At 46.2% G+C, this 20214-nt stretch overlaps 3 protein-coding genes across 9 annotated transcripts in view; 1 reads left to right on the top strand and 2 right to left on the bottom strand.

Annotated features, from left to right (window-relative positions):
- The window catches only part of MYO19 (myosin XIX), a 21883-nt gene extending 2980 nt beyond the window's left edge, over positions 1–18903 (top strand). The window contains exons 1-25 of one of the 7 annotated variants that reach the window (XM_071817014.1): positions 3407–3473; positions 4229–4319; positions 5597–5741; positions 6493–6641; positions 6874–6987; positions 7738–7870; positions 8080–8149; positions 8497–8599; positions 8786–8882; positions 9359–9435; positions 9776–9866; positions 10014–10185; positions 10381–10454; positions 10547–10668; positions 11368–11481; positions 11814–11990; positions 12434–12580; positions 13032–13139; positions 13795–13865; positions 14248–14357; positions 16118–16281; positions 16767–16896; positions 17075–17160; positions 17517–17831; positions 18014–18903. In XM_071817014.1, coding sequence (XP_071673115.1) covers positions 4308–4319; positions 5597–5741; positions 6493–6641; positions 6874–6987; positions 7738–7870; positions 8080–8149; positions 8497–8599; positions 8786–8882; positions 9359–9435; positions 9776–9866; positions 10014–10185; positions 10381–10454; positions 10547–10668; positions 11368–11481; positions 11814–11990; positions 12434–12580; positions 13032–13139; positions 13795–13865; positions 14248–14357; positions 16118–16281; positions 16767–16896; positions 17075–17160; positions 17517–17831; positions 18014–18142 — 2910 coding nt within the window. In that variant the 5' untranslated portion in view covers positions 3407–3473; positions 4229–4307 and the 3' untranslated portion in view covers positions 18143–18903. The other 6 variants (XM_071817012.1, XM_065853321.2, XM_071817013.1 and 3 more) reach the window with 6 other exon arrangements.
- On the bottom strand, positions 884–3370 carry PIGW (phosphatidylinositol glycan anchor biosynthesis class W). Its single transcript, XM_065853098.2, has 2 exons — positions 3080–3370; positions 884–2440 (listed from the first exon to the last, which is right to left on the bottom strand). Exon 2 carries the CDS (start codon positions 2429–2431, stop codon positions 911–913), a length of 1521 nt encoding a protein of 506 aa, XP_065709170.1. The 5' UTR covers positions 2432–2440; positions 3080–3370; the 3' UTR covers positions 884–910.
- ZNHIT3 (zinc finger HIT-type containing 3) lies at positions 18850–20164 on the bottom strand. The gene is made up of 5 exons (XM_065853323.2): positions 20045–20164; positions 19824–19855; positions 19683–19757; positions 19529–19609; positions 18850–19253 (listed from the first exon to the last, which is right to left on the bottom strand). The coding sequence occupies exons 1-5, from the start codon at positions 20122–20124 to the stop codon at positions 19063–19065; spliced, it is 459 nt and encodes a 152-aa protein (XP_065709395.1). The 5' UTR covers positions 20125–20164; the 3' UTR covers positions 18850–19062.
- Positions 20165–20214: the final 50 nt, after the last annotated feature.

Below are 20214 nucleotides of genomic sequence, written 5' to 3'. Positions count from 1 at the left end.
GAATTCCTCACAATATTTAAATGGATTTACCTTCTCAACAACTTCATGAGGTCAGGAAGAACTGTCACAGTTTGGAAAGTGAACAAAAAGGGTGTTCTGCTCTGGGCTTGCAGGAGGACTGCGATAAACTGAGCACAACTCTTGCCAGTGCCCTGACCCACCGCCTCATGCTGCTTCCCATCTGCACACCGTTTGTTTGCTAATGAAAATTAATACAGCATGTTCACACTTGAAGACATCTCAGCTGTCAAAATACAGTACTAAATGAGCTGCTGTTTAAAATCATTTTATAGACAAGTAGGTGGGCCTTGAGTACTTTTAAAGGCTGTATTTTACACTGTTCCTAAAGATGAGCTGTCACAACATGTTGGTGTGCGGGCTGGGGGTGAATTAGTTTTGGATCTTTGTATGTTCTGATAAAAGGCTGTGCTGCTTTTATTATCTGCACCACAAATTCAGCATCTGCAGTTGAATTTTATCCTTCAGAGCATCATACTTTATCTAAGGTCTTCATTTATATTCATTAGTGAGGATGAAAATAAAATTTAGCTCTAATTCAAAAGCTAATTTAGAGTTCAGTATATGATTAACATTCCACATGCAATTACTCTCATCAAAGTTAAGCGCATGCATTAATCTTTGCAGGACTGGGGCCAAAACATTTTTAAGTATCCACTTTTTCAACAATCTCAGAACCTAAGTTTTCAGGAAAATGGTTAACAACTCCAGCAGCATTGACTGTATAATTTGGGAAAACAAACCGTTGAAAAGAATCAATACTAAATCATAAAAAGTTATGCTAAATTATAAATTATTGCAATACATACAGGAAGAATACTATTTTTTCCATTAAAATACCATAATTCAACTACAGCAAACAAAGTTCAACTAGTCCATTTGAGAAATGGATTCACCAAAACTTTAATACTATATTTTTGGCATGCAATATATACATAACTAAACAGTTAACAAACATATACAAGTGTAGTATACACAATGTAAATGCAGTCCTGCTGTGGATTGTATCTATCAGTATATTCACAGTACCTGTCATAACATTTGCTAGCAAGAAAAATAGTAATTGATTTTTATTAATAGCGCTAATTAAGCAAACATGTGACAGCGTGCCTGTCCTCCCCCCAGGCACGGCCTCCGTTCCGTGCTTTCCACTGGTACTGGGGGGCTTTAGAATGTTCCAGCAACAGGGCACGCTGGAGCCCTTCACCAGCAGCTTTGTGAACACCAGGGCGAGATCGGTCACCACAAAACAGACCAAGAACATCAGGCTGTGAGCAACCACCCACATGCAATAGGATAAATTAGCCATCCGGCGCGACACGGGGTCCGCGTGGGCTTGCGAGAAGTGAAGAATTAGGAAGAGCATGAGAACCGCGAGCAGCGACAAACACACCGCTTGGATCCAGCCTCGCACCGAGTTCCTGCACTTGAGCAGACACAGCCCCACTTGCACGCTCGCCAGATAGATGGCTAAATATCCAAAGAGAGAGAGCAGTCCTTCCCTGTTGGCGTTTAAAAAGCCGACCCTGGTACCTCTGCCGTCGCCACCATGCAAGATAAACATCTTCAGAGAGGTAGTGTTAAGAATAAGCTGATAAAGTACAGCCAGGTTTATAGCAATGATCCAAGAAATATTTTTCGGAAATATGGCTAAAAGTAGAGATGCTGCAAGCCTCACAAATGCTAAGGTAAAGAAAAAATTCCAGTGCACTCCATACTCTGAAGTATGTTCGTGGTACTCTATAGATTTGACACTCAGCAGTCGTCCAATGCCAAGCAAAATCAATGGCCAAACAGAAAAGAACTGCCTGGCCAGACTGGAAAATTTGGATTGTGTCACACAAGACTTTTGTCTAACTTCAGGACAAACGAGAGCATTAGCAAAAATAAAAGCTCCAACCCCAAAATCCATAACTCCTGTTCCATAGGTCTCGGCTTTGGCAAAGCGCCGTGGATATTGCGGGAAATCCACTGCTAAAATGCTGATTGATGTCAACACATTGACATAAACACGAAACGCAGTTATTGCTGGAATGTATTCTGGATCCAAGTACGTCTCCTGGAAGTCTTTTACAATTTGCCTAAAAGGGACTCTGGTCTCGTGTTTTCTTTGGCTGTGTATTTTGGAGAATATTCCAGCACAGAAGGCTACAAGGATAGCTGGCACCCAACACATGACTGGAGACAAGACTGTGCAGGAGAACACGAGAGGAGACACTAGCACAAGGAAGTCTAGCAGCAGGCTGTATTTCCTTGAGTTTAAAGGTTTCCCATAGTGCAGGTAATACAGAATCAAGAGGAGCCCTCTGCAGAGCAGGCAGAGTGGAGCTAGAGTCAGGCCGAATGAAATTTCCAGCAAGCTGGTCCCATTTAAGTTGCTGATGAAGGCTTCCTTCAGGTGCTTTTGTGACATTCTTTCTTCCTTTGAAAATACAAATGTGAAATTGAGTTAGTTTTGTAAAACAGGGCTCTTAGAACTGCTTCAAAAATGAACCTTACATTAACACATACATTAACACATACACTGATTAAGAAGTCATCTGTTCTTCAGTTACTCTTCATTTAAATAATCCAGAACAGCCCCGGTGCTGCTGGGAGCCTGACCCAGTTCCAGCATCACAAACCTCACTCTCCAAACAAGATTCTTAACATGTTTTTGCTAAAGATCTCCAAATACCAAGTATTCTCTTGAATATTCACATTGTGAATAATCTTACTATATGTCCTGCTCTGTAAGTCATATTCTCTATAGTATAAATGAAACTGATACATAAAAATGTGGCCCAAATGGAGTTTCTGGTCAGCAATAAAACCAGCAGCTAAAATACCCACTTGCAACAAAAGTGCCTTTTCAAAAAAGGCCCCAGGCCCACAGTGACCCTGCCGGGCCAGGCTCGGGTGACCTGCTGCAAAAGAATATGTTAAATGCGAGAAGCATTAATTAGAAACCCAAAATTGCTGGTTTTGTTTAAGCCGCAGTGTGGGGTCGCAACAAAGACTTTTTCAGCTAAAACCCACTGGCCTGGGCAGCCCCTTCCCCACGCGGGGCGGCATCGCTTACCGGGTTCGGGATCAGTTACCGGTTCCTGGAGAATTTCTCGGTTTCGGGAGAGTTTCTCGGTTCGGGAAATGGATGTCGGGGGGGATCGAACCCTCATTTCAGCGCTGCCGTCCCCTGCAGAGGCCAAGGTGCCGCCGGGGTGGCAGAACAAGCCCCGGAGCACCCCGGTGTCCGTTCATCCCCCGCCCTGCGCGTCCCGGGCCGTTCCCGTGGTCCCGCCGGTCCCGGAGCCCCCGGTGCGGCTGCCGCAGCCCCAGCTCCGCAAGTAAACGCGGCCCGCGCTCGCCGCCCGCACTTTCGGCAGCGGCCTCAGCCTGCGCTTCCGCAGCGGCCGATTCGCCACCGCCCTTAGCCCCCGCCCTGGCTCCGCCTCCTCCGCCGCCCGCTGCCCGCGGTGAGTGCGCCCGGTCCCGCTCCCCGCCCCGGCTCCCCGTGCCCCGGCTGCTGCTCCGCACCGCCGGGCCCTGGCCCCGGAACCCGTGGTCTCGCTGTGGCCGGGTCAGCCCCGGTGGGAACGGCGCTGCCGTGCGACCTTGGGGCCCGGGCCAATGTCGGAGCTGCCCGGGAAAAGCCTCGAGGAGCGGCTGCATCAGCGGGAGCTGCGATAGCCCGTGTGCTTCGGGGAACTGGTTTAACCGGCACAAAGACCTCTGCCAGCTGTAAGCAAGGCTTCCCCCCAGGAAAGCGTAATAAAGAGGTTAGGAGCGCTTTGGAGGGTCTTGGTGATGGTTGCGTGTCCGTGAGCTCCACGCGCTTCAGCTCATGGATCAAAGTGGTCTCTAAATGGTGTTTTCATGCCAGGTAAGAGTAGACTAAGACTTAGAAATGGAATGGAATGGATGGCAGGCTCAGCTGCTGGAAGAAGACAGAATTCTTCCTGGCTATGTGGCCAGAATCTCTGTTTATCGCAGAAATTCAGAGGGCGAGTTTGACTCACCTTGGGTTGGCTCCCACTGATTTTCAGAGGAAGCAGGAAGAGGACGGCAAGCCAGCGGATCTTATTTCTGCTGCAACGCAAAACTTCTCTGAGTCACTGCTTTTCCAAAAGCACCAGCCTCTCTGAGGCCATCAGACCCATGGATCTTTCAGGAGTAAGGCAACAAGAACAAAGTTATTGTGTTTTAAATGCCTTTTTTTTTTTTTATTTAGGGGCTCTTCAGTCTGATTTGAATGAGATACCCGAGAGTGAAGGCCATCTCCAGCGTTCCCATCCATAGGGCTGAACAAGATGCCAAAACAGGTGAAAAGAAAACTAGAAATTTTGTGTGCTAATTAAATTTTACTGCCAGGAAAGAATTCTTGGCTTGTTTCCATGCAGTCCAGATTAGGTAACTGCTAATGCATATTTACCCCTACCATGGATTGACTGGACTTATTAACTGTGTGGTTTTGAGCTGTGTTACTAACACCAGCATGTGATTTTTGTTATGCTATTGGCTTTAACGGGGCGGGTGTTAATGCATGTAGCAAGTACATTCTTAAATGTATCTTTTCAGTTAAATTAGTGGACGCATGAGTTACGCAGTGTAGGTATGAGAAGTGATAGTATTTTCAAATACTTTTTCTTTTGGCTGAGCGATCACTGTCTCAAATGAAGCAATGTTGAGCAACGGGGTGCAGGGGATCAAAAATAAGCCCTTTCTCAGGTCGTGCACTATCAGCTGCACGATGGATTTAAGAACTTGGCTGGTGCTACCATAATACAGCAAACACATGGGAGGGCATGGGAAGAACGGGCAATTGGCAGATACTTGTCTGTGGAGTATTTAATCATTGTGTGTGTCTGTTCTCTGTGACAGCAGCAAACTTCTCAGTGTTCATTGAGAATTACAGAGATCAGTTTGATGGCATTACTGAACAGAAAAGGAATCTCCAGAACGCAAAAAGCAGGACTGGCATCTTTCCCCTTCTTCATTTTCCCCTATAGCTCCTCTCTCCTTCCTCCCAGAAATGACAAAGGGAACCTGAAATCTCTCTGGCTAAGTTTTCCATTACGTTTGCACAACAAATGTGTCCTTCCAACTAATATTGTCAAGGGCATGGGAGCCCAGAGGCTAAGATTTAAATACTTGAGGTGATTCAAAAGAGACAAATCTTCACTTAATACAGGCCAGCTCTTACACCACCACCAGAAATACGCCAGTTAAGAACATTGTGTAAGTGCATTTGTGCTAAACGACTTGCAAAATTGCAAGTGCTGGGTAGTGTAAGGACACATTCTTTCCAAGTGCCTTTGCTTACAGCCAGAATTACCTGCGATGAATTCAGTTCACAGACAGTGCTGTCAGCCTGCCCTCTCTCATAGGATGGACAATACCTTTCTAAAAACAGAGCACCCCATGGGAACCATCGATGCCCAGGGGATGGCAGCTGGGAGGAAGAGCAGCTCAAGAGCCCTAAGTTGTGGCTCCTGCTGAGGCTGAACTTCTGTTACATGGAAGCAGCAGATCTATACATTATAGCAGACAGATGAAAGTGTCCAGCCTTTGACTGATGCTGATCTGCCGTCTTCTCCAGGAAAATGGCCAAAAAGAAGATTCCGTCATCCAGAATGACCTCAGTGAGTCATTTGGAGAAGAAGTTAGAGCGTTCCTCGGTGATGAAGAGAAACTGCATCTTTTTGATGACCTCACGAAAGTTAATCCGGTGACAACTACAACAGGTAAGCAGCCAGGCAGGGGAGTATCTCCTGAGGAGCCACTTGCCCTGGTGGCTACAAACATATGGTAGTTACTGTTCTCATTGCACTCATGCTATCATGAACACAGGAGTTAAAGATTCAAAGCTTTAGAAATTCACATTTGGCTTGGCTGAATTTTTATTTTTTATTCAGAATGTTTTTATTTAAGATTCAGCCCTGCTGATCTCTTATCAAGTTCTGCTGAACTCATGTTTGTATTGTTGGGTCAGGTCGCTGGGTGTTGGGAGTTAATGCCATTGAAGGGCTCCTGCATGATCTTGTGATTGCAGTTTGGTGCTACACAAACGTATCAGAAAATGAGGCTCTAACTTAGGTTAAAAATATATCTGTGAAATTGGTTTTGAAAAGTAAATTCCTCACTTGACTTTTAAAGATGATGCTGTTAAGGGAAGCTGAGGCCTATTTCTAGTGCAGATGGGGAACTCTTGCCTCTGCTCTGCAAGGGAACAGATTTACTTCATAGGACTATGTGAAACCTCATAAAAGCACAGGATTTATTGAATGGAATAGTTAGCAGATCCCTTAACATTTTTAAGAATGAGAGCAACTTTTAAAGACATTGTTAAGTGTATTTGACCTATACCACTCCCTTGACCACCTCATTCTCTATTAAACCTAATAGGTAACATTTCTGAAGATTTTTGTTACAAACAGGAGCAGGAAGAGTCAAAGACACTTTTCAAAAGATGCTAACAGAAGGTGTGTCTTTCAGTTCTGAAATGTCTTCAAGCAAGATACAGAGTAAACTTGTTTTATACAAATGCTGGCTGCAGCCTGGTGGCTTTAAATCCATTTCAGCCTGTCTCCTGCCTCTATTCACCCGAGCTTATGAGAGAGTACCATGGTGCACTTCGCCCTCAGGTAATCCTTACGTTTGAAATACTGTCCTTCCACAGAACCCAGATGTCAAGTTCTTCAAAATCTGTATGAGCAAAATAATCCTAAAGGATAAAACCCATTTCTAGTGAAATACGAGTTCTGTTAAAAGAGCAATACTCTTTTCAGATAAATGTGAGAAGAACTTTGCTGTCCATTGCTGTTGAACTGTATAATTACTGTTCTCTGAAATATGAATATTCTGTTTTACTGCCAGGATTTAAAACCTCACATCTTTGCAGTGGCTGAACAAACCTACAGAAATGTCCAAAGCCAGAGAGAACCTGTAAACCAGTCCATAATTGTGAGTGGAGAAAGTGGTGCTGGGAAGGTAAGGAGATTGTTTTCTGACATTGCTCTTAAGTTTCAAGATTTGCAAGTGATTTGTAGTTTATAGTATTTCAGTGAACATGCAAAGCTGAAGCAAAAATCTGACAGAGCACGTAGCCAGTCTGCTCCAGCACGACTCTTGAAATATGCGTAAAGCATGAAGTGATTGCTGCAGTTAAATAGACTCTGCTTAATATAGCTGCTCTTGAGGGGACATCTGTAATTTCTGTGAGGGCTTGATTTGAATCATTCAACAGGAACCGCACCTGAATGTCTCATCCTGATTTGTTGTGGGTCTCAGCAAACCCTGTGGAGAGACTTAGAAGCAGCAGAGAGTTCAGATCCTGTCCCAGGCCCTTCTGTAGTGGTCTGTACCTATTCAGGAAGAAACTGAGGATATTTTTAAGCCTGAGAACAAAATGATATGCTGAGTGTTAATCAGTCAAAGTCAATTTCTATTAAATGCATCTTGAGATGCCAGTTTTTAATTCTAGCTGAGCTTCCAGATGGTTACATCGTGATAAAACTGCCATTCAGCAAAACACTCCAACAGCATTTAAATGTGAGGCTGTTGCATGTAAGCATATGCACAGCAAGTTTCCGCTGAACTGGAGCTGTAAACCTGACATGATCACTCTCTTTAGCATCGTCGCCAGCTGCATATGTGTTTTCAGAAGCTAGCACTGTTTTACTGATTGACATAATTAATGTGGTAAAAACAAAGACCTATTGTGAAGCCTCTCTCTTGCAGACCTGGACATCTCGCTGCCTTATGAAATTCTACGCTTCCATTGCTGCTTCAGTTATCTCCCCAAAAGGCAATGAAACCGTGGAAAGGATAGAGAAGAGAGTGTTGGATTCCAACCCTGTCATGGAAGCATTTGGTAAATGAGGCTTTTTTAACAGCAAAAAGAAGTAGCGGCCGCTGTGGGAATTTTCTTTGTTAATACACAAGTCTAAGTTAGCTCCTGGTCCTCTCCTTAAAAGACAAACTCTTCAAATACTGGAGATATGTACAAATCACCCTTAATTCTGTATGTCCAACATGGAAGAGTAAAACCACTCTGATTATCTGTCACTGGCAACTTCACAGGAAATGCATGTACCCTGCGGAATAACAACAGTAGCCGTTTTGGAAAATACATCCAGCTTCAGTTAGACAGGTAATAATTACTGTGTAAAAACCTTATTGTTTTGTTCCTTTGAACCTTTACAAGCCTATTTCTGAAGTCTGCCATATAATGTTTTATCCAGTTTTAGAACCTGTTTTGGTTTGCTGGCAGCTTACATTATTATGATTTCTTTTTCCTGCAAGCTCTCACCCTGATCTCTAACAGAGAGTAATGGAAAAACAGAGATCAGTTAAGAACTCTGAAAAAAATGTTACATTAAACTTGTATAAAACTGAAGGTGAGCTGCAAAGCATTCACGGTTGGTATTTAACAACACAATACCTATCAGATTCCATGAGGAAATTTTGTTGAAATCTCTGCTTGTTTTTCCTCTCCAGATCCCACCATCTGAGCAGTGCTTCCATTCAGACTTTCCTTTTGGAGAAGACCAGAGTTGCCTATCAGGCCCCCAATGAAAGAAACTTTCATATTTTTTATCAGGTTTGCCTTTAGTTAATTTTGCTCGATATTTCTGATATAGCACAGTTGCAACTTCTAATATGTAACGGCTTTCCTGTCTGCCATGCTTCCAAATTCAGTCATGCTCCTGGTATGTTATTCTTCATTGTCTGTGAGCTGTAAAGACCAAAGGCAAAATTCAGTTGTTAACTTGTTTTCTGTCTCCAGATCACAAAAGGTGCCACTGCAGAGGAGAGGCTGGAATGGAACCTTCCAGAAGGGGCTGATTTCCGCTGGCTGCCAAATTCTGAAAGAAACTTAGATGGTAAAGATTAGTTTCACAGACTGTCCCTTAATAACAGCTGTAACTTTAAAGGAGGGCAGGCAAAATATGTCTGTCCTGTTAAATGCCGTGACCCAGGTTGGTTAGTGCACAGCAGGCGTTTTGCAAAGCCGCTTGCATTAATGTGATTCTTTTGAAGTTTCAGTTTGCACTATTCAGAGTTTTCACCTGGCTTAAACCAGCGGTTTCTGGCCCAGCGAATTTGCATCTCTGTGGCTGCGTTTAGAAACTGTCTCGTCTGTGGGTGTGCTTCAGCGACCTGCTGCCTAACTCAGAGCCACACAGAGTCCGGATTAAGCTGATGCCTTGGTTTTCCAGCTTGTGCTGTGGGATTTACCAAGAGAGCACCTTGATCTCCTTTGGCAATCCCAGCTCACCTGGACGTGGTGTAGAGTGTTCTGCTTGCCTGTGGTTGTATGCATGGCTTTCTTTTAAATAGCACTTGTCTGGCTTTTCAGAGGACTGCTTCGAGGTGACCAGAGACGCAATGTTTCACTTGGGCATTGACCGCTCCACGCAGAACAATATTTTCAAGGTCAGGTACAACACACGGTCACCGCGAGGCTGCTAATGACATTTGGAATGTCATTTTAGTATGGGAAGTAAATCCGTATCAATGTGCAGAGCATGAGTTGTTCAGTAGTCCTGACTGGAGGGCCTGCAGTTACACCAGAGGTTGTGTAGCCAAATATTAGAGCCTGCACCTGTGAACTTTAGTTTTCCTTCAGTAATTGGAACATTAGGAATTAAAGCTTAAAATGTGCTTGCTGTTTTTGTGCAGAAATGTGTTGACTTGTCCTGTTTGTGTGGCTAAGAGGACACTGCCTTGGAGGGGAGCTCTGGTTCAGAAAACTCAATGCTGGATTATATTTCAGGTGTTGTCAGGCCTTCTCCATCTCGGGAACATTCAATTCTCTAATCCAGTGGATGAAGCTCAGCCTTGTGAACTGGAAGACAAAACCAAAGGTGAGGCAAAGTCCACATTTGAGTTGGTTATTTTGCAGAAGCGTCATTTTTCCATAATCTCTCCAGACCTTCCATAGGTTTAAAGGTGCTGCATTCATTTGACACTTCAGATAACCTCGCAATGTTCGTTTTTTTTTCCCAAACAAGATTTTGTGAAGACCGCTGGAGATTTGCTGAAGATACCTGTCGAGGAGCTACTGGAATCATTAAGAATTCGAACAATAACTGCTGGAAAACAACAACAAATCTTCAAGAAGCCATGCTCCAGAGCCGAGTGTGAGACCAGGAGGGACTGCCTGGCCAAAGCCATCTACGCCAAGTAAGGACACGCAGGCCTGGCTGCTCTGCTGAGCCCCATCGCTTCTGTGAGGAACGGGGAGGCCAGAGAGATTTACCTTCCCTGGTTTCTGCTTGGGCTCAGGAACAGTGTGACCCTGGTATAAACAGCAGTAGAAGAACATGACTCTGTTGGGAGCAAGCACTTCCCAACTAATCCAGTTGTCATTGTCTGCAGATTGTTCGAATGGCTCGTTCTGGTCATAAATGAGAGCATCTATGCAGATCCATCAGCATGGACCAGCTTCATAGGTATGTTTTTTCACCTTGGTTTAACTGAGTAACCGTAAGTCCTTCAGGCTACTCCTAGACCCAAGTGTACTCTCTTCCCATACTCCTTCTAGGTTTGTTGGATGTTTATGGTTTTGAAGCCTTCCCTGAAAACAGCCTGGAGCAGCTTTGTATTAACTATGCCAATGAGAAGCTGCAGCAGCACTTTGTAGCGCACTATCTGAAGGCACAACAGGTAATACCCCACTAACATCAAATGTTAAATATCTAATTTTAAACCAGCATATTAAGTCTCTGTAATTGTATTTCTGTGCCTCTGGGCAGATTGCAACCTGCAGTCAAGTAAGCAATGCCACAGAAATGAGTAGGGTGTGCCTAACAATTGCTTTTTTAAAGAGGAGAGTGTGGGGCAGTTGGTGGAATGAAACAGCTTTCTCTCTTGGGTACTGGAGATCCATTCTTATTATACAGCTCCAACATGATGGCACCTTCTGCCTCCCAGCATAGTTTTATCAGTTCATTCAGAAAATAAGTATCTCTCTGACCATAATTTGTGCTTTCATATGCCCAGCCTTTTTTACTTCCCTGCCCTTGTCACTATGCCAGGGGTTAATGGTCAGTGAAGATGAAAACCAAGTTCAAGCACACAATTACTTACCTTGAAACTGATTCATGCCCTATATTTATAGAACCCGCCCGGTTACCACCCTTACTGCAGCCTGCTCTCCCTGATCCCGCAGGACCAGCTGCTACGTCCTCAAAAGCTACCTGGGGCAGTTCTTTAAATCAAGACTGCCATAGAACATGAGCTGAGCTCTGGATGAGCAGGCTGAGCCTGGGATTAACCTGTTAAACAGTAACTGCAGAAAGGCACGTGGTTATCTGAGCTCCAGTGCCCTCTGCTGCAGAACAAACCGTTTCTCTCTGACCACAGGAAGAATACGCAGCAGAGGGGCTCCAGTGGTCGTTCATCAACTACCAGGACAACCAGAACTGCCTCGAGCTGATCGAGGCCAATCCTCTCAGCATTTTTTCTCTGCTCAATGAGGTAAGTGTGGATCCAAACCTCTCGTGCTTCTGGCCTGGTTGCCTGCCTCCCATCCCATACCGCCAAAGAAAATGCTGAATTAATAGGAAACTTGTCAGCTATAAAAATCCTGCAGAACTTACTTTTCAGAACAATCATGACATTGCTTCTTCCTGTTATAAGTTCTAATACAAATAGGAAGCCTCACTTTTTTTTTTCCACAGTATTTCAGGGCTTGCGTACTCAAAGCAATTCTAAAAACAAAAACGGTCATGATTTAAAGTGTCTCAGCTTTTAAAGACCGATCTTTATGACTAATATAAGATGCTGCAATTTTGTCGTTTGTTCTGCAGGAGTGCCGTCTGAATAGACCCTCGAACACCGACCTGTTCCAAACTCGGATTGAGAAAGCCTTGTCTAATAATCAATGTTTAAGTCGAAACAAGTTTAGTAAGGAGCCTAACTTCATTATTTCACATTATGCTGGCAAAGTCTGCTATCAGCTGGCAGCAATGGTGGAGAAGAATAAGGTAGGTGTTTTCAGAAATAGCTGTTTAAAACATGAAAAAACACCAAAAAAGTCTTACAAACTAAAAGCAATTTAAATCAAAGCACCACTATCATATATATATATTCAGTGATGTTTACTGGATATAGATGGCTTGTGCCGAATAAATCCTTCAGGCCATGTAAAACTGGGTAACGCTCTTGGTCTTAAGTTGTATAAAGAGAACAACGTTAGGAGCAGTCGTACATTTGACTAGATTTGCTGGATGTTCAGCCAGACACTGTTTTCTGTTCCTGAATCTGACTATGAATTAATGTATGTAGTCGGATTCGAAACTACACCTGTGGTTAAAGCAAAGTTTGCATCAGAAATACTATTCCTTCTCTATTTGTGGAATTTCTAGTCATTTCAAAGCTGGCAGGTTTCTGCCTAAGTTCAAATACTGAATCACGTTTGTATTGGCAGGACCCCATTCCACCAGAGCTGGTCAACGTTTTGCAGAATTCTAAGGACCCTTTGCTTCAAAAATTATTTCCTGTGGCAGAAGGGAACCAAAATAACATCAAAACCCAGAACAGAGCAGCTGTTGTGACAGTGGTGTCAAAGTTCAAGGTACGTCCTATTCAAGTTGTTTTCTATTGCTGTCTTCATAACTAGACAAGAGAACAGGAGGGTTGGACCCAGATCAGTAAATGTTATTAAACAGCTGCAAAACAGAAATAGCTCCAGATTCCTGAGATTCTCTGGGTTTTTGGTTTTAAGTGACTCCAATTTAACAGTTGGGCATCTGACTTTGTGAGGCTCCTTCCTACCTGTTCCTCTTGAGGGGTTACCTTTGACTAGTGGCCCTGCTATAATTTTGGAAATGTTCTGAATTTACTGTCAAGAGTTTTACAAAATCATCCATAGAGTGGATTTTTTTGCTCAAGCTGTCCTTATGGAACAACTCTGCTAATACTGAGTCTGTAAAAAATGGCTTTACTATTTTTATAGGTGACCGCCGGTGAGCTAATTTACCCGTGGAGGAGGAGTCCCTCATTAAACCTGCATTTGTTCTCTACAGGGTTCACTGGAACACCTCATGCAGCTTGTGAACAGCACCACGCCGCATTACATCCGATGCATCAAACCTAACGCTGGCTGCAAGGCAATGACTTTTCAAAGAGAACAGGTAACTTTCCAAAAGCTTTTCCTCACTGAGTTGATGAGAAGCTTGCTGGAGACATCATGTGGGGCTTTGCATTAGGTCTCTTACAATCTTTAGTCACTTGCAAAGCGCTTTTCCCAGCACATCTTGAAATAGCTTTTGCTCCTTTCAAGATGAACATCCTTTCAGAATCACTGATGATGCTTGTCTAAAATGGAGCTGGTGAGCACAGCAGCTCTTCCAGATGCAACTTACTTGTTGCTGTATGAGAAGTTCTCTTACCAGAGCACTCCTGGGTTATTTAGGATGATCCCATCCCAGTCCTCAAAATAGGTAAAGGTGACCTGACTGTCAGCAGTCGCACAGGTGAATGCCCACAATAAGACCTGCAGTCTAGTCTAGGACTAGCATGTCTTTGGGAGCAGAGCAGCACACGCTAAAGCTGCAGTTAAAGAACCTCATCTGATGCAGAGGGCACACAAGGACTGTCCCTCTGTTAGTGCCACCTTGACCCTGCTCCACGTGTTCCTCAAAGCAGCAGCTCAGTGGCCACACAATCCCCTTCTCTGTGCTCTCAGTTCATTCCCCAGCGTGGGGCGCACTGGGTGGGCTCCCCCGAGCACAACGGCTTCCACAAACGGGACAGCGGGTACCTAAACCATCTCCATTTGTGCCTCAGGTGCTCAGCCAGCTCCAGGCGTGTGGGATAGTCGAAGCCATCACCATCAGCGCAGCGGGCTTCCCCGTTAGGTAAGTCCAAACTTGTTAAGCAACATCTTCCAGTGTAAGCAACATCTGGAGTGTGTCTCTCATGTTTTTGGAGACAAAAATACCTGTTGTGTATCTGGACTACTCTTCAGTGTCTTGGATGATGAAACTTTGCTGGTTGCACGAGCCCAGAAGTGCGGCAGCAGTACAGTAACCAGGGCAGCACAATTTGCACTCAGGGCGATGAGATTCTTAACAATATACCAAATACTAACAAATTCCAGATGTGTCTCAAACACCCCTGGTCTTAGAGCTCACTGCACTGGATTTTTGAAGCTATTCTGCAATTTTTCCCCCACAAGGATAGGTTTACCCATCTAGTCAGTGATACTTGCCTAGAATTAACTGTACGTTTGTCCAACAGGATCCCTTTCCAAAGCTTCACCGAGCGCTATGAAATACTGAGAAAACCATGTCCGTCCAATAAAAACAGAGTGTGTGATACAAGCAACCACCACACTGCCAAGAACAAAGGTACATTTCTTTAGATAATCCCCCTGCTATCAAGTAAAATTATCACTGCACCAATTTGATATCACATAGACCAGATACAATACTGTATTCAGCACTAGGGACACCACTATTCTCAAAATAGATTTCTAATCTGTCACCAACCTGAGTTTCTAATTTGCCTAATGCTTGCAGCAGGCTTTTTTTAAAAGTGCAAATCTTTCATCTTAATGTTGATTTTCTTTGTTCCTCTTGGGTAGAACAGTTAAAGTTACAATGGTGTTTGGGCTTCCCCCCCAATAGATTATAATTTGATTTATTGAAACCCACTTGATCTTTTTGCTTATACTCCTTCTCCTTCCTTTCTTTTTTCCCCACCTTGTTTTCTGCCTCAACACACTGACTTTCTAGCTTACCTGGATTCTGCTGCTTCTTCTGCCTTTTGCAACCTTCTGCATGCGATTCTTTTTTCTGAGCGAGGATGGACTTTAGAAAACACAATCCAGTCTACAAGGTAATGAACCCCTGAATGAAGGAGCTCATCAGGTGGTTACATTTAATATTGGAAGTTACTCTAACCCCTTTCTCTTCCCAGATTAATCCCATCTTCACCCCATGGGTCTGTCCAGCAACAGGTGTGGGAAGCAGGACCAGTAAGCCTATGTCAGATTAGTAAAATGGCTGGAAATCCATTCACCTTGCGGAAATGGAATGAAGTAACAAAGTACAGGCTGGACAATTATGCACCGTATCTTCCCAGTTATAAACCCATTAGCTGAAGTGCCTCATTGCGATAGGTTACTAGTCCTTTATATCTTTAGCAGGTAATAAGCCCCAAACAAAGCAAAACAATTTCCTAAACACAGGGATAAGCTTTGGTTCCCTTATCAGCCCAGCCCCAGAACGCCATCGTAGTCACCAGATGTCTTCCTGTAGGCAAGAATGGCTTATATTTGTTCTCAGTACCTTAAAACACTCTCATCATCCCCTTAGCAATATTTATAGAAGAAAAACAAACAGTATCCAGGATGGAAAGATTCAAAGCCCATCAAGTTCCGGCACTGGGCATGCAGAAACTCATGCGGTGTTGCCTTGAGCAGCAGTCTCTGGCAAGGACAGGTCTGAATTCGGTCTCCCCCTATTTCCAAACAGATTAATCTGGCTATAATCTCTTTGTCTCAGCATGTAAAAAACTGCGTCCTGTGTCCCAGAAATGGTTTTAATGAACTCTTATTGCTGCAATAAACTCCTGCATAGTACACGTCCCTGTAGCTGCTTCCACTGCGCTATGGAAGCTGTAGAATTGGAGAGAAATTGTTTTATATTCCTGCATCTTTCAGCACCTTCAGGCTGTGAGTCTCATTCCTTGCTTTTTGCTCTCTTCCCAACAGCTTTGAGTTTTGGATATTTCATCAGATTTTCTTAGGACCGATCTGCTCAAAATCTGTTCTTAATTGCATCGCTCTTGCTTTCTGATGTTTCCATGTAGGATGCTTTAGAGAACGTGGGAACAGCCGAGCCCTCCGTATGTCTGTGTCATTGTCTAGATCTCCCCAAAATGATGTTTGTCACCTATGGACAGGCTTAACAGAGGCAGCACCCAAAACACATCCTACTTAAAACACACCAGGCTGCTTATCTAGTTGCCAGCACATGGCAAAATCTGTGCTGTCACATTTTCCCTTAAACACAGCCTGATCTGGTACTGAGCTGTCACCTCCCCAGAAAGTCTCAGCGCAAAGACTTGGTCCTGATTTCCCTTCTCTTCAACACTTCATTTGCAGGTGAGGCTCCAGCGGAGGGCGATGCCGAAGCATCACGTTCTGTCATTGTTGAGATCCTTCGGAATGTTGTTACGGGACAAACCGCTGCTGAGCAACCAGGGAACAGAGCAGAGAACACCTCAGTGTACTGCGGCAAAACCAAAGTGTTTATGGCTAATTCCGTGGTAAGAGCGCTGTTTCCTTGGCCAACGGCTCTGGAACGTAGTTGCGTAAGGGGGATTCTGGCACCAGTTATCGTAATGGTTTAGGCAATACTTGTGCTAACGCCAGCGTGACCAGACTTTGGCATTAACTCCGACAGGCCTGAGCGGCTGCTTTGTGAAAGATGGAGACAAAGGCACTTTTACAAAGATCACACACTGGAGGGTGCAGCCCTACCAGACCCCCCTAAAGGCAGACAGTTTCAAGCCGGCTGCTGTTGCGGGAATATCCACTTTCCCCCCACAACACTCTTTTTCCCCTCAGATTTTCATTGTACATTTTCATTGTACATGTTATCAGGGTGAAGTGCTCCCACTTCAAGTCCCATCCAGCACTTGTGGGACACAAAGGGGCCACGGTCCTGCACCAAGGGACTGCATGGGTGGGGAGGGTTGTGAACACAACTCCATCCCTGAGGATTAAGTGCAGTCTTGTATCCCCAACACAGCTGGAGCAACTCGAAGCTAGAAGAGCCCAGGTGCTAAATGAGAAAGCGTTTTGCATTCAGTGTTGCTGGAGGAGATTTAAACAGAAGAAACTTGCCAAGGAGAGATGGTCTGCAACTGTCATCCAAGCAGGTAATTCAATAAGGTCGTTGCTGAACATAATATAACAAGTAACATTTCCAGTTACACTGGATGTTTAAGGTGGCAGGAGCCATGTTAATGGAACATGGAGAAAGCTTAAGTGCCATCTCTCTTAGTGTGAGAGCTTTGGAGAACCTTTGTACTCAGATTTCTTTAATTGAATCTTCAGCTGTTCGCTCCTGGTTAGCCAAGAATCGCTTCCAAAGGATGCGCAGGGCTGCTGATGCCATTAAGCGCGGCTGGAGGAAATGGAAAGTGAGTATGTTGGTACAGGAAAGCGTTGAAATTGGGTGACTGAGGCTTTGTCGGGTTGGAGAAAGAATCCACCTCTGTCAACTAACTGTACAAACCCAATGCTGTCGGCTGTCCAAAAACTGCTCCAGCTGCAGAGCAGAGGACGGATGCCAGTCTCGTACAGCTGCTTCTACAGGGTGGCAGCGCAGAGACTGCAGAACAAACTCATTCCTTACCTTCATAAAATGGGAAGATGTCCCAAAGGGTGATGAGGGGGGGGGTCTCCTTTAAGATGCCCTCTCTTTTAGACTCTTAGTTTTGTGGGTTTACATTTTGTTCAAGATGTTTGAGAATCTTGTTCTGCATCTCTCCATCAGGCAAAAATGGCTGCGTTAGCAGCAGCAGAATTGGACGAGGGTGAAGAAACGGCGTTTTTCTCAGTTCATGGAGCTACAGTCACCTCAGCCAAACCACCCTGCTCCTGGGAAACGCCGTGGCCGCTGCCCACGGTAACTCAGTTCTGGCCGCTCGGACTCGTCCTGGCTGCTGCCCCCGTGACCGTCCCGGGGCTGCGGAGGGACCTGTCCCTGTCGCTGCTGACGAGCCTCGGGGTGCTGCGCCAGAGCGACTGCTGCAAGGTGGAAAGCTGCTTCCTGGGCTGCGGCATCACCTCCGTCAGAGCCCTCCCACAGGTAACAAACCCCCCGCGCTCTGGTCGACAGCAGCTCTCAGCTGCCCCGAGTTGAGGAACCTGAACTCTGGTCTGCTCTCCGTTCCTCACTCGCAAGGGTGACACTACTTGAGTTTGAAGAGCAAAATTAGCTCCAAATGTGGCAAAACCATCACCTGACCTCTCCACCTCTTTTCCTTCCAGGGCTCTATTAAGTTCCACTGTAAGAAATCTCCCCTGCACTATGCAGACGTCAGCCCCCACACGGCCGCCTACTCCATCACCGGCTTTAACCAGATTTTGCTGGACAGAAAAAGCCTCCTGCCAACGTAGGTTTTGGCCGGCTGTACTTTTTCCTTCAGGGAAGGACCGTCTGCAAGCTGCTGCTTTCAAATTACTCAACGTCCGTATCTGCTGCTACCTCAGAGCTCTCTGTATTGATGCATTGTACGTATAATATATTTCAAATTTAGAATGCATGAGGGAGGACATTCCTCCGCTCACACACACGCGCGTTTTAGAGGAAATATCAGTACTAGGAAAACACTCAACATAATCAAGTGCTTTAAGCAATATATACTTGAACTGAACATTTCTGGCACTACCTGGGAGAAGGAAGAGGCTGGTAACGAGACAGCAAATACGGCAAATGGTTCTGGTGCGTGCTGGATTCTCACTGGAGGTACAACCGTCCCCCCTGAGCAGCACACAGCACTTCTGACTGCGGCCAAGGAAGGGAGCAGCAGCCAATCCTAACAGTACAGGCAGATGTCTCAGGGAAAAGCGAAGCTGGATTCTTTATCTATAGGACCAAACCAGGGTACAGTCACCACTGCTACGCGTTTCTATCACTGCCGAGTCGACAGCGTCACCTCTGCCACGGTTCCCATCAGAGGTGCTCGCTCCATCCCTGCTGCTCGCATGGGTCTTGAAAATGTTCAGCTCTCCTGTGTATCACTGTTAAATAAACTGTTAAATACCTGGTAAAGGTGTCTGAGCATCTGCAATGAGGTTTAGATAACCAAAACATTTCATATTAGTTTGTGGATTAAAATAAATGCAAATAGCTTTAATATTGTTATTGGAAAGCAGCATTTCCCATGGCTGACAGTATTTCTGTACAAACAGAAAGTCCACAGAACATCGGGTTGAATTCCTCTTCTCCAACGCTACGTCACTGTGTATCAACTCAAAAATGAGAGCACTGAGATCCATGTGCTGCCAAATCTCTTCTGTCAAGAGGGAAAAGCAGCTCACTCAGGAAGCACGTTCTCCTTCTCCGGGGGTTCAACAATGCCCAGACAGCAGTCTGCAAACTCCACAAACAACGGCTCCTGCATGTACTTCTTCATGAGGGAGCTTTTATCTTCTGCTTGATCGAGTGTCTGCAGTAGCTGCCTGAGATGTGGATTCAGAAGCAAGGCTCTCAGTTCTTCTGATTCCCCTTTTTTTTTAAAAAAAAAAGATAAATAGTACTAACCTCCATTACAAATGCAGCTGAGAACACCCTTGTTTTGCATGTGAACTTTCAAAGAGACACGGTGAAGGGCCGGGTATCTGATACTTAACTCTGTGAGGCCCTGCGGTGAGGACTGGGATGAACTGCGGGGCTCCATGAAGAATTAAAGGGAATTGCGTGTCTGCCTGCTGTGCAGCCGCCCCCACCGCCTCTGATCCCGGCCCCACCGCCCGCAGCCGCCCCTGCCCGGTCCCCATTACCGAGCAGCCGCAGCCGGTGCAGCGGGACGCGGTCCTGCTCGTCCTCGTCCGTCAGGATGTCCTCCACCGACCAGGGGCCGCCTGCGGGGAGCACACGGAGCTGCAGGGGGCCCGGGCCACCCCGCACCCGCCTCGCCCGGCCTGGCCCACTTACCTGCCCGCTGCTCAACGGGGCAGCCCGGCCCGCCCGCCCGCTCCGGCTCCGGCCGCGGCTCCGGCGCGCATCGCTCTGCGGGGACACGGCGTTAGCAGCGCGGCGGGGCGCTGCGGCCCGCCCGGCCCCCCGGGCACTCACCCTTGTGCGTCCTGCAGCACGGCACGGAGCAGCTGCGGGGACACCGCCCGTTAGAGCCGCCGCGGCGGGAGGGGGGCGGCTCCGCACCGACCGGCCGCCACCCCCCTCACCGAGCCGCGAACCCCTCACCGGGCCGCCGCTCCCCGCACCGACCGACCGCCACCCCCCACCCCACGGCTCCCCGCAGCCCCTCCCCGCCGCCCCGGCCCGGCCGCGCTCACTAGGCCGCGGCGCAGCGCGGACACCGGTACTGGGCCGCCCCGGCCGCCCCGCACACGCCGCACGGCCGCGGTGCCCGCATGGCGCCCGCTACGCGGCGCTTCCGGACGGCGGAGCGCCGAGCGCCTCCACCCAGGCTGGTGAGTCAACCGCCGAGCCGGGCCGAGCCCCG

Source organism: Patagioenas fasciata, chromosome 19 (assembly GCF_037038585.1).
Source record: "Patagioenas fasciata isolate bPatFas1 chromosome 19, bPatFas1.hap1, whole genome shotgun sequence".
NCBI lineage: Eukaryota > Metazoa > Chordata > Aves > Columbiformes > Columbidae > Patagioenas > Patagioenas fasciata.
The sequence above is the reverse complement of the archived record's forward strand: the minus strand, read 5'-3'. Positions and strand labels throughout refer to the sequence as shown.

Coding starts and splice junctions, on each gene's coding strand:
- PIGW (XM_065853098.2), bottom strand. CDS start 2,431: ATGTCACAAAAGCACCTGAAGGAAGCCTTCATCAGCAACTTAAATGGG.
- ZNHIT3 (XM_065853323.2), bottom strand. CDS start 20,124: ATGCGGGCACCGCGGCCGTGCGGCGTGTGCGGGGCGGCCGGGGCGGCC. Junction 19,856..20,044: donor CCGCGCTGCGCCGCGGCCTA/GTGAGCGCGGCC, acceptor GTGTCCCCGCAG/CTGCTCCGTGCCGTGCTGCA. Junction 19,254..19,528: donor GCACCGGCTGCGGCTGCTCG/GTAATGGGGACC, acceptor TTAAAAAAAAAG/GGGAATCAGAAGAACTGAGA.